The sequence below is a fragment of the Megascapheus bottae genome, chromosome 11, assembly GCF_031878675.1.
Source record: "Megascapheus bottae isolate mThoBot1 chromosome 11, mThoBot2.hap1, whole genome shotgun sequence".
Lineage (NCBI taxonomy): Eukaryota > Metazoa > Chordata > Mammalia > Rodentia > Geomyidae > Megascapheus > Megascapheus bottae.
In genome coordinates, this window is record NC_143519.1 from 49,424,719 (window position 1) to 49,438,471 (window position 13,753).

The window sequence follows — 13,753 nt, forward strand, 5'->3', positions numbered from 1 at the left end:
GCTGTGGTGGCATGTCTATATAGTGGTTCTGTTTGATTTTTGTTTTTTTTTAAACTGTACTTTTTGTCTTTTTTTTTTTTGGCACTGGTGATTGAACCCAGGATGTTGTACTTGCTAGGCAAGTGCCTTGCCACTGAGCTACATCCCAGCCCTAGGTAGTGGTTTTAAAGACATCTTTAGTGTTGGGAGAAGTGCCATGTTGTGGACTCTTAAAGTTTTGTGGGTCTGCAAGGTCATCTGTGCATATTGCTAGCCCAGGCCATTGCAGACAAATAAGAATAAAAAAACTACCCTTGTGGTCCCTCCATGTCCTTGGCACTGTTTTTCTGGTCGTGGGCACTGTTCCTGAGCTTTTTTGTTCAAGACTAGTACTCTACCATTTGAGCCACAGCACCACTTGCAGCTTTTTGAGTAGTTTATTGGCGATCAGAAGTATCACAGAGTTTCTTGCCCAGGCTGACTTCAAACCAGGATCCTCAGATCTCGACCTCCCAAGTAGCTGGGATTGTAGGCATGAGCCACTAGCACCAGGCTCCATGGCACTTTTAATGATTCTGGCTTTGCAGTTCTACCTGTGGTTAAATAACTTTCCCTGCCAGCCAGATAGATCTCTAGAGCCAACCTGTCCTTCTTCTCCCTCTGCCCAAGTCTCAAAAGAAACAGTATTCTCTGGATTCACCAGCCCAAACCGTGAATGACTAGATGACTAAGACAATCTCAGACTGTTTGAATTATAACTTGATGATCATAACTATAGCTTTGCAAAACTGATGAGCTTTTTGAGGGCAGGATTATATGGTATCTTTATTTTGCTAACATTAGAGGGCTGTAAAGAAACTATGGAGGTTTAGAACCCATGAGGAATATGCCTTGGATTTTTAAGAAACAGGGTCTTGTTACCAGGAGTTTGGCCTAGTGGTAGAGTGGTTGCCTAGTATGCACGAAGACCCAGATTCAATTCCTTCGTACAACATACATAGAAAAAAGCCAGAAGTGGTTCTGTGGCTCAGATGGCAGACAATAGCCTTGAGAAAGACCAAGGACATTGCTCAGGGTCTGAGTTCAAGGCCCAGAACTGGAAAAAAAAAAAAACAGGGTCTTGGTATGTGGTACAGGTTGGTTAAGAACTCATAGGCCTAAGATCTTACCATATAGGCTTGCTCTACCATGCCTTGATATTTTCAGTGCCTACAAAAGTCCATCTTTCCAAAAATCCATTTACTGGTTTTGATTACCTTGCAGCAAAGATTACAATAGAACTCATTCTCTGTTAAGTGATTTAAAATCCAGATTAAATACAAAGTCAGTCTGAAAGCCTCAAGGGAGGTCTGTTCTCATACCACATGGAGTAGTATCGGACTGTGGATCTTTTCACGGAATACTTGGTAAAGTTTCTCTGCTTATACTGATAAAAAAATGTTTTGATAAGAGGCTTGGATTAGCAAGCAAGTATTGGATTAGCAAGTGAGTATTATCAAAGTCCAAGAATAGCTGATAGTGGAGTAAAATTAGGTAGTATACTGCTTATTAAAATGCATGGTTCTGCTTGCTCCCACTTACCTGATTTCTAAACCATTTTTCCACACGGGTAACCATGCCTCTGTGTGAAGTAGCTCCCTAGTTGTTTTAATTCAAATTATTTTCCTCTCTTTAAGCTCCTTTCTTGTGGACTTCTGGACAAGCTCAAGTTCAGTGTCTTAGAACTACAAGAATATTTGGATACCTACAACAACAGAAAAGAGGCCACTCTTTCAGTAAGCTTTTTGCATTTCATTCACATAAAAGCCAAATGAGCCCAACCACAACAAGGTCTTAATATAAAATAACCTAAGATGTGTTCTGTAGAGAAAAGGCAGATGGCACCTTTCCCTCTGTTGGAATTATAATTCCTGTTTAGATTGTCTTTTGTGTTTGCTTCATAAGTTTATCAATGTTACAACTTTTCTTTCATGAGGGATAAGAACTTATTACCTCCAATGGTTTTAGGTGACGAAGTAATCTCTATCTTCTTCCTCCAAACTACTTTGGCTACCTGTAGCTTCTCTTGACCTTGGCTGTTGCTCTTTCCTCATAGATCTAAGTGATAAAATGTTAGAGGTCTAACTGTCCTTTTACTCCTCTGTTTTATAACAGGTGAGTGCCTAGAGAATTTGGTGGTTCAATGGTAACTGGCTCAGTTATTTAGCTTGAATGTTACTTACCTTCTCTAATTATCAAACTCATCATACCTGAGCCAATGTAGAATTGTTGTAAGGAGTTATAATTGCCATAGCAGCTATTATATCTGAGTCCATTCTCACTGCCCAACAGCCCTCTAAGTGTCTTAAGTTACTGAATGCTGCCAACTCCAGGAAGAGTTGCTAAGGGATGCTATTTTTATCCTTATTCCCTAAGGAAAATGGAAAAGTGGGGATAAACTACAGATCAAGATTCCAAGGTTTAAAAAAAAAAGATTCCAAGGTTTATACAATTAACAATACAATTAACAATACAATATTTCCCTGGAAATAACAATAATTTGAAAACTTCCCAGCATGTTGTCATACAGTTATTAGGTTTGGATTTGTTTATTGCAATCGTTATTAATCTATCCAATGCCAAGAGTTCTGATGTTGCATCCTTCACAATCTGTATTCTATTTCTGTGTCTCTATTTGCCTGTCATACTTCCCATTTCTCAGTCATTGGCCTATAAAAGCAGTCCCTTCATTTTGGCTGGTAAACAAAACTAACGTATTAAGGGCAAGGTCCATTTTCAAATTTGTGTGAGTTACCATCCCAAATGCTTAAGATTTATAGAATCTCCATAGAAATAGCTGAGCTGTTGCTGTCATGTCCTTTTTTTGGATGAAGACCTACCCCACATTAGTTGGTCCTAATGCAAATAGTCTGTATACATAGATGTATTTGTTTTCATTTGTACACAAATTTAAAATGGTCCCCTCAGAACAGACTATCCTCAGATAATATACTGCAATTATTTATTTTTCATGCTGGTAATGGGGCTTTAACTCAGGGTATAGGGACTGTCCCTTAGTTTATTGTACTCAAGGCTAGTGTCATACCCCTTGAGCCACAATTCCACTTCCAGCTTTATGATGGTAGATTAGACATAAGAGTTCCATGGACTCTCCTGCCTAAGCCGGCTTCAAACATAAATACTCAGATCTCAGCCTCTTGATTAGTTATTATTTCATGCTGGCAGTTCACGACTCTTTTTAAATGACTATCATTGAGCCCATACAAACAGAAATTAAACTATTAGGGGCCAGAAGCATGGCCTAGTGGTAGATGCTTGCCTAGCATGCATGAAGCCGTGGGTTTGATTCCTCAGTACCACATACACAGAAAAGGCCAGGCAGGAAAGCCCAAAGACAGTGTTCAGTCCAAGCCCTGAACTTGCAAAAAAATATTAATTCCTCTTTAAACTTTTGAGCCTTTCCTAAAAGAATAAAATTCTTCCTGGCAGAGATTGTATTTTAAGAATTTTTCAGGACATCTCTGAATATACTGTGTGTCTTTTTCTGACTGCAGTGGCTTGCAAATTGTAAAGCAACATTTGCTGGAGGATCACGAGATGGAGTAATTACATGCCAACCAGGAGACTCAGAAGAAAAGGTAATAAGGCCTATTCAAATAACTCTTTTGTGCTCTGATTCTCTGTTGGTTTTAACCCACCCAAGCAGCATGGAAGCTGAGGGAGGAAGAGACAGAATGAAACATCTCATGCATTCATATGAAACCAATAGAGTAAAGGCAGCATGACACTCAAGCCATGCATGACTGTGTGATGGGATTTGAGATTTTTCACTTTTTTGAAAACTAGAAGTATAAAAAATACACAGTATAACCAAACCGTCTTCTTAGAAATTCATTAATTTCAGAATATTAAACCAAATTTCATTATTCTTCACTCAACCATCTAATTCCTTCAGCAATGAAAGTCTCTGTTGATCTTTCATCTATCTCTGTAAAATGACTTTTCCCATTCAGAATAGCTTTCAGTGCATGCCAACTGTCTGTCAAATGTGTAGCATACCATAAAGGAAATTGAGCAAAAGAACGCAAATAGATTATAAGCACTCATTCTGCAATTATTACCTCATATTTGTTTCACATGGTAGGTGAAATAGAGAACAGACAAAGCCTCCGTCCTCACAGGAAGATCTTGTCAGGGAGACAAAATCATAGATACATAGACTGCAATAAGTGCCACTGAAAACAGGAAAGAGCAGTGAGCAATGCAAGCCATTGGTCCAAAGGCAGTGGGGAAGTGGGCTTTCCTAAGACCTAGAAAATAGAAGAACTCAATGTGACTTAGTGGTAGTGTTTGCCTCGCATGCATTAGCCCTGGGTTCAATTCCACAGTGCCACATACACAGAAAAAGCTGGAAGTAGCGCTGTTGCTCAAAGTGGTAGAGTGCCAGCCTTGAGCAAAAGAAGCTCAGAGAGAGTAACCAGGCCCTGAGAATTAAAGTTCCAAGACTGGCAAAGAAAAAAAAAACGTAGATCAGAAAGTGACTTGAAGGAAAATTGGAGAAATCTGGAGACATAGAGCCTGCTCATGCAGGACTTTATATGGTGCTTCAATTGGAAAAAGTTGTAGTGGTGTAGAGAGTCAGATTAAGGCTTTCTAGTTGTATCCACTGTGGAAACAGACTGGGCTAAAAGGGATGATAAAACGTAGTAAGTTACTGTCAGCATCTAGGCAAGAAGGCGTTGGCATTACCTTGGAATTACCATTTCCTTACTTGAAAGACATTTTATGTTGCCTAACCTCCAAGCGATCTGAAATCATTTTCTCCATTAGAAACAAGATTTGACTAATAAAGCAAGAAAAGATTTCAGCCCAGTAACTGTTACTGAACAAATTTATAGTCCTGAGAATAACTGTTTTGGTGAGCCCTTTCATGCTTTTTCTGAAGACACGAGAGGAAAATAAGAGTATTGACTTGTAGTTTCTGCCCCCCTTGTTGACACACATTTATAGTTCACTGAATGGTTGGTTTATGGAGAACCTTGACGTCCTTAAGTCATTCAGTCCTCTCTAAATGGAAGCACATGAATGTGGTACTTACCCATGTTGTAAGCTTGACCTGTCTAAGTCTCTCTGACTAATGAATAAAGGTAAAGGTAGAATTATAGTTTGGCTATTAAGTAAAAAATATGAAATCGTTTATGGGCAGATGAATGTGCAGCTACCAGTCACAGTAAACTTAGGCATGTGTGACATCTGGGTAATCTCTGCCAATTCACATTCCCCAGAAACGAGAGAACGAGAGAGAGAGAGGGAGAGAGAGAGAGAGAGAGAGAGAGAGAGAGAGAGAGAGAGAGAGAGAGAGAGAGAGAGAGAGGAGAGAGAGAGAGAGAGGGAGGGAGGGAGGGGAGGGAGAGGGGAGGGAGAGGGGAGGGAGAGAGAGGGGAGAGAGAGGGGAGAGAGAGGGGAGAGAGGGAGGGAGAGAGAGAGGGAGAGAGAGAGAGAGAGAGAGGGAGAGAGAGAGAGAGGGAGAGAGAGAGTTGGTACTAGTGCTTGAACTTGAGCCTGGGCATTGTTCCTTTGGTTTTTCATTCAAAGGTAGTACTCTTGTTTAGCCACAGCTCCATTTCCAGCCTTTTGCCAGTTAATTGGGAGATAAAGAGCCTCAGATTTGTCTGACCAGGCTGGCTTTGAACTGGGATCCTCAGATCTCAGCCTAGTAAGCAATTTGTGGTACAAGCATGAGCCACACCCACTTGATTCCAGCTCAGACCTTCCTCTTGTTCTCTGCTGCACAAACCCAGTGCAGAGGGCTGGGAGTGTAGCCTAGTGGTAGAGTGCTAGCCTAGCATTTATGAAGCCATGGGTTCGATTTCTCAGTACTACATATACAGAAAAGGCCAGAAGTGTTACTGTAACTCAAGTGGCAGAGCATTAGCCTTGAGCAAAAAGTATCCAAAGACAGTCAGTCCTGAGTCAAACCCCAGGACTGGCCAAAAAAAAGTGCAGAAAATAGTTATCAGGTTAGGAGTTACCACCAGCACCAGCTTAGTCTACTTTATAGTAGTATGGTATATATGGCACATAATAAAAATCTCATCTTTAATCACCAAATCCTACTATGCCCTTTGAAATAAATACTCTTATGAAAATACACTTGTATGTTCTACATTTTTAGAACCAAATGATTCACTCAGAGTTTTCTAGTTAATCATATATATATATATATATATATATATGGAAAATCATATACATGGAAAGTCTAGTTAAAATTAGAGCATTGGGAAATAGACTAACTTAAGATATGTCCCTATTTTCCTTATAGTTCACTGTTGAAATTTTTTTTGTTGTTTAGTTACATTTTTTTCCCTCTTGGTTCTTCATCTTCCTCCATCAAAAATGTCCCTAGTCTTCCTACTCATTTCTAACTCTTCCATCTCCATTTTCTTTGCTCAAATCATACCTGGCGAATACACTGTTTGTTCAGTAGTCTGAAGGCTCCAACATGACTGGATGGTACAATGTTATGAGACCACTATTTTATATATATGTATATATATATATACACACACATATATATGTGGGGTTTTTGTTGATCAACACATTATTATGCAGCACATGTCTAAATTTTGTCCAGGTTATTCCTCCCTACCCCAAACCCAAAGATCAAGAAAAAATCAAATCTGTCTTCATTAAGTTATATGGGACAACTCAGCATTACAGTAAAGGATTGAAAATACTAAAATTGGAGAGGAAAATAATGTTTTTCAAATGCTATTCACATATACTATGATTCTTTACAGTAATCCTGTGGAACAAGGGTTTTCATTTTGCAGATGGAATACTAAAGCTAAGAGGCAAACTCTAAAGGACTTTCCATCTATCCAAGCTTTTTATTACTTATGGAGGAAAAAAAAACATATAGGAACTAGAGGGTAATTCCCATATAAGATATTTAAATGTCAGCTTCCTTCCAGGTTTTAGGAATCTGCATAAGGAATCTGCATAAGTAATAAGAGTCCATAAAACACCTAGGAAGTGGTGAGTTCTGGGATTTGTAGGACAAGAATGAAAGGAGTGCAAATTTCTAGTCTGATGTTTCCAACATTTTGTAAAACCAACCCTAATGTGGGCCCCATTGTTAGTACTGGCTTGGTGTTTCAAATTGTACTGAGGGATTCACATACACATAGGTGACCAGAGAACTCAGGCAGCAACAAGTTGTTAGGAGGACAGTGCTTCCCACTGTGGTAGTTATGGGTTCTGAGCCTGGCCTAAAAGCAAATTATATGCCACCAAAAAGAGAAGTCAGAAATTCCAATAAGTTAGACAAGGTTAGGCAACTTATATATATGATGTTTAAATTTTTTGACTTAGTGTACCCTGGAAGGAACCTGGCCACAGAACTACACACTCTCAAACCACCTACTCTTTATTCCACCAGCCTTGACTAACCCACTGCTGAGCTTAAAGTCTAGTTTTTTATGTTTTTTGGCGGGTTTTTTTTGGAGGGGGGTAATCAGAAAATGAGAAAATCTTGGTTCCTATCACAGGTGACAAAAAGATAAGGCCAAAAAAATGATCAATGAGAATAAACTAGGGAGAGAAATTTTTACACACAAAAAGTAGGCTTGAGGAGAAATAAATAGAATGATCTTACAACCAAGAGTTGGTCAAGAGATTTTGCTAATTAGAACTGCCATTTGGATTCCATCCCCAAGACAAAACTCAATGAACACTGGGCCTCCAAATGATTCTCTACATTTCTCTTTTTAAGACAGTTTTTCTAACTTCAGGAATAAATTGATATAAAGGGGATACCTTACAAACCCACATTTTTTTTTCAGTGTCTAGCATGAATTTTTATTTTTATTTTTTTATTTTTTTCATATATTTTTTATTGTAATTAATAGAAGGGTTACATGATATTTACCAGATAGAAAGTACATTACAAACCCACATTTTAAAGAAGTGTGCACTTTGCACTAGTATTCTTTTCTTGACTAAACCTAGCAAAGTAAATTCCTAAATAGAGATATCAGTCTGCTAGACATTATTTCAGTGTGTAAGCTACCTCCAAAACTAGTCCAGTCCAATCTGGTTTTTGCCAGAAGCCAATTTCTCTTACCCCCTACCCCCATCCCACTCCACCCCCACCTAAAAAAAAACTCTGGGCCATAATGTTGTCCCTGAGTTTTTGTGCTCAAAGCTACCATTCTATCACTTGAGTCACAGCTCCACTCCAGCTTTTTATGGCTAATTGGATAGAAGAGTCTCACCGATTTTCCTGTCCAGCTGGCTTTTGCATGGCAATCCTTAGATCTCAGTCTCCTGAGTAGCTAAAATTACAGGCATGAGCCACTGGCACCTGGCAATTTCTATTCATTATTAAGGATTGCTGGAAATTGAATATTTTTAAAGCGATCCTTTAAAATTTTTCATATATGCTCAAAATGGGATTTCTGGGGTCTCTAATTAAGAGAGTCTAGCAACCTATCAGAAGAAGAGATTAAAATGGCAGAAAAGCATATGAGAAAATGTTCATCATCTATGGTCATAAAGGAAATGCAAATAAAAACAACCCTAAGATACCACCTTACCCCAACAAGAATGGCCAAGATTTGGAACTCAGACAATGACAGTTGCTGGCGGGGTTGTGGAGAAAAAGGAACCCTACTACACTGCTGGTGGGAATGTAGACTACTTCAGCCAGTCTGGAAAGCAGTGTGGAGGTTCCTTAAAGAACTGAAAATAGACCTTCCCTATGATCCCGCCATACCACTTCTGGGCATCTATCCTGAACAGCATGACCCAGGATATTATAAAGACACCTGCTCAGCTATGTTCATCTGTGCACTATTCACAATAGCCAGGCGATGGAAACAATCCAGATGCCCTACTGCAGATGAATGGATACAGAAAATGTGGTATATATCCACAATGGAATTCTACATAGCCAACAGACAAGATAAAATAATGGCATTCTCAGGGAAGTGAATGAATCTAGAGCAAATCATGTTGAGTGAGACAAGTCAAGACCTAAGGAACAAAAGGCGCATGGTATCCTTAATATGCGGCTATTAAATCCAGAGTACAAGAGCAAGGACTCAATAACTGCATACCCAAAGCTATGGACATGGTAATGGAAATACAAACATAACTATATAGACATAAAAACCTATGACTCTATAGACATAATGTTTTATTTCATAAATTAATTTGTTTCTATGACATACAAACCCTTAGCCTAATTTTGACTAAGATCTAAATTTTGACTAAGTCCCAGTGATTGTAAATAGAGATTCCCTCCTTGAACACTTGTTAAACTTGTCATTTAAAATATGATGTAAACATAAGCCATATAATGAATGATTGTTGTTCTTAAGGTAAAAAAAAAAGAGTCTAGCAATACTAGTTCCCCTTCCCAAGCAACAACAATAAGCTACCACTATCAGTCATCCATATAGACCTCCATCTGGCTGTCCTTTGAATTCCTCATGCTGAAGAGCAAGGTACCAGTAATCATCACTATACTTGGATAGTTTCTCTTCATAGAAAACTATTCCTCTCCATACAGTCTCCAAAATGCACAACAAAAGATAGTATTCTTTTCACCTGTGCAGAATAGTTCTGTGTATGTTATATGCAAGCATGGGTTGGCTGAGCTTACTTACTATGGAAGTATGTTTGAATAGTTTCAAAAAGTGTTCAGAACAAACCATGTTTTGAAGCAAAGAATATCTAATCCTTGAGAAGTGTATTTGGGAGGGAAATATATTTTTTTATGATACTAGGGTTTGAACTCAATGGTTAGAACTTGCTTAAGTGCCAATCTCCACCCTAGACCTGCTTTTCACTAAATATTTGGAAGATGAAGTCTTACAGACCTTTCTGCCTCGGCTGGTCTCAAACTGTGGCCCTTGAGATCTTAACCTCCTAAGTAGGATTATAGGTGTGAGCATCCAGCAAGGGGAAGATTTTTTTTAACCATTCTTGGGGATTGAACTCAGGGCCTGAGCACTGTCCTTCAGCTTTCCCACTAACACTAACACTCTACCACTTGAGCCACAGTACCACTTCCAGTTTTTTCTATGTATGTGGTAACCAAGGAATCAAATTTGGGTCTTTGTGCTTGCTAGGCAAGCACTCTACCACTAGGCCAAACTTCCCGACCCTTGGGGAAGAATTTTTTAATACAAATATGACTGGTAAATGAAGTAGGCTTTTTGGTGATTGTAACAACACTTCTTCCAGAATACAAAATATGGTTTAAGCTGGGTGGGGTGGCTTAAACCTGTAATCCTAGCTACTCAGGAGGCTGAGATCTGAGGATCAAGGTTTAAAGCCAGCCCTGGCACTTAAGTCTGTGAGACTCTTATCTCCATTTAACCACCAGAAAGCTGGAAGTGACACTGTGGCTTCAGAGGCGGGTAGCCTTAAACTCAGGGAAAGGGCCCAGGATCAGAGTTCAAGCCTCACCAAACAAACAAACAAACAAGGCAGGTGTGGTAGCTCACACATGTAATCCTAGCTGCTCAGGAGGGCCGAGATCTGAGGTTCAACTCATCCAGGCACAAAAGGACTGGAGACTCTTATCTCCAATTAACCTCTAGAAAGGGAAGTGGGGCTGTGGCTCAAAGGTAGGGCGGTAACTTTGAGCTGCAGAGCTCAGGGACAACACCCAGACCCAGGGGTAGGGTGGTATCCTTGAACTGAAGAGCTCAGGGATAGTACCCAGCCCAGAGTTCAAGCCCCATGACCCACAAAAAGGGGGGGGGGGTCGGCTATATACTTATATACTAAAGAGGAAAGGAAACAAGCCATGTGATGTTCATGGATCTCATCAGATCAGTTTCATTTTTATATCCCTTGCCTGACCAATATTTTATCACCTATGTCTATCAAGAAGTAAGAACATTTCCAAGCACCAGTGGCTCATACCTATAATCCTAGCTACACTTGAGACTGAAATCTATGGATTGTGGATCCAACCAAACTAGTTGGGGCAGAAAGGTCCATGAGACTCTTATCACCAATAACCACCAAAAATTTTTCAAGTAGAGCTATAGCTCAAGTGGAAAAGCATTAGCCTTGAGAGAAAAAGCTCAGGAAGGGCCAGGAGTTTGGCCTAGTGGTAGAGTGCTTGCCTAGCATGCACAAAGACCCAGGTTCGATTCCTCTGTTCCACATACATAGAAAAAGCCAGAAGTGGTGCTGTGGCTCAAGTGGCAGAGTGCTAGCTTTGAGGAAAAAGTCCAAGGACAGAGCTCAGGCTCTTGAGTTCAAGCTCCAGGACTGGCACCAAAAAAAAAGAAAAAGAAAAGAAAAGAGAAAAAGCTAAGTTCAAACTTTACCAGCATTAAAAAAAAGTTTCCCTACTTCCAACCAGCACTCCTAATTTAGGATTCTAGTTTCCATTGACCTTCCCATTCCACTAATCAGTTGCTTGTAGGTCAAGGACTCGTCTCATGATCACCTTCATTCTTGGCCCTGTAACTAGTCAACACCATTCATCTTCCCAGTTTTTCAGAAATCTAAAACCATGTCATTTGTTATAAGGGATTGTAGTTGACATATCCATCATCCACAAGGTATTTCTAACCACTTCTTGGTCATTTGACTAAAATCAAATATCAAAAGATATTTCTAAGCACTACTTGGACTTGGACCTCAAGTCCAACAGTTTTATCATTGCAACCGTCAGAGTCCTTCTAGACCCTGACCTTAGTTCCATGCATGTAGCCTATGCATGAGATGCCTGTAACTTGTACCTGTATATAAATGGAACAAGTTAAATATGAAACAAGACTTTTCCCCTGTCTATCCTTTAGATAGTTTAGAATAGTTGAGTACCTCAAAATATATCTCTATATGTATCTATATCATAGGCTAAAAAGGTTCTTATTTTTCATGACCAAGGTCCAAATCTGATGTTATAAATCAAGCCATGTTAGGAGAGAAGTAACAGGGCTTGAAGAAACTCCTTTTGGTCAAATAAAACAATGTCAACTCCCAGAACATGAGCTTTTAAAAAGAAGTTGAGGATCCTAGAACAGAGATAAATTCATAAAGCTTCTAAAGGATTTGTATTTAAAATGGGAAAACAGTAGTATGGGGAAAAAAGCAACTTTTAATACTTTCTCGGAAACAGCCCCTCAAAAGGTATTTTTCATTATCTTTTAGACCTCTAAATACAAATAAAGGCCCAGACTGTGGCCTTAAAAAGGATTCTGAGGATAATAAATTCAAGGAAGCTTGGACTAGCCTTCCTAAAAAGGAAGGATTTTGCAGCCTGGTGCTGATCAAATTTGGCTCTCTCAGGGAACTTAGTATGTTGTGTTCCAAGAGCCAAGGGGGAGGAAGCACAGTGACATTCCTAAGCACCAGGCCTGAATTACAGAGTTTCATTTGCTTTTATTCATAATCAGTACTGGCACAAAAGAAAGCACTTCCTACTGTTGTACCTGAATTCCTAGAACCCCGAAAAGACCACCAGAGGCCACAATCAAAGCTAAAAAGCTAGGGTCGTTTATTTACTAGTCTAGACTCGGGCCTCTGTGTACCCATAGCCGGCAACGCTGAAAGGCCCTGAGCAAGAACTTTACACAGCTTTTATAGGGAAATTACAATTACCTGATTGGCTATTTGATAACTCAGACCACTGGTCGAATCAGAGCTCAGGTGTCTAACCACTGAGCACCAAGCTGTTGCCCCTGGGGTTCAAGTACATGGGCCCTATGCAAGGGGGGAAGAGGGTCATTCCCAGAACATGGGACAATCTTGGTACAACACTACCAATGAGCATATTAAATACTTGAGTTATATTGAACGGCTTCCAAAAAATCTTCACAGTGGAAAATTAAATTACAGAGAGATGAAGACTGACCCTGTACACCTGTCTGAAATAACCTTACATTTCATTATCTAAGGTTTGGTTGCAGAAAGTCTAGACAAAGAATGTTCTTGTAAATATCAAATCTCTCTAGCCTTGTAATATATATCATGGTTTACAGGTGTTCATCTTTTAAAACTGGAAGATATTCCTGTCAAGGTCTAAGAAACTACTCACTGGACAAAACAGTCCTTGGTATGTGATATGAGCAATTAATCAGGGAATCACAGCTACTCAGGAGGCTGAGATCTAAAGACTGCAGTTCAAAGCCTGCTTGGGCAGGCAAGTCCATAAGACTTATTTCCACTTAACTGCCAAAAAGCTGCAAGTAGAGGTGTGGTTCAAGTGGTAGAGCACCAGCCTTCAGTGAAAAAACTAAGTGAAAAGTGCACCCAAGCCCCAGTACCCTCACCAAAAATAAACTTTATATAATGCTATAGTTACAGTATGGTAACATCAAAAAGTGGTACCTGTAGTTAAATATGGCTGCTTTAAAATGAATATTATTTTTTACTACTTCCTGAAATGTAGCTATCAGTGCTATTATAAAAAGAAATGCAACTGGCACTAGTAGCGCATGCCTCTAAAGCTAGCTACTCAGGAGGCTGAGATCTGAAGATCACAGTTCAAAGCCAGCCCAGGCAGTAAAGTCTATGAGACTTCTATTTCTAATAAAAATCACAGAAAAAGCTGGAAGTGATGCTGTGGCTCAAGTGATAGGGTGCTAACCTTGAACACAGGGAGCTCAGTACTAGCACCTAGATCCAAAGTTCAAGCCTCAGGACCAGCAAAAAATAAATAACATGCTAGAAAATTATTTACTCTTTCTTATATTTGAGTATACAGTGTTTAATTCTTTGAAATTATTTAGCAGTCAATATGGAA

The 13,753-nt window shown here is 39.5% G+C and overlaps 1 protein-coding gene across 4 annotated transcripts in view; it reads left to right on the top strand.

Annotated features, from left to right (window-relative positions):
* Positions 1 to 13,753, top strand: part of Fry (FRY microtubule binding protein) — a 444,403-nt gene that overhangs the window by 410,563 nt on the left and 20,087 nt on the right. For all 4 annotated transcript variants that reach the window (XM_090342231.1, XM_090342232.1, XM_090342235.1 and 1 more), the window contains 2 exons: positions 1,656 to 1,754; positions 3,534 to 3,617. In XM_090342231.1, the coding sequence (XP_090198357.1) occupies positions 1,656 to 1,754; positions 3,534 to 3,617 (183 nt within the window). The remainder of the gene's footprint in view (positions 1 to 1,655; positions 1,755 to 3,533; positions 3,618 to 13,753) is intronic.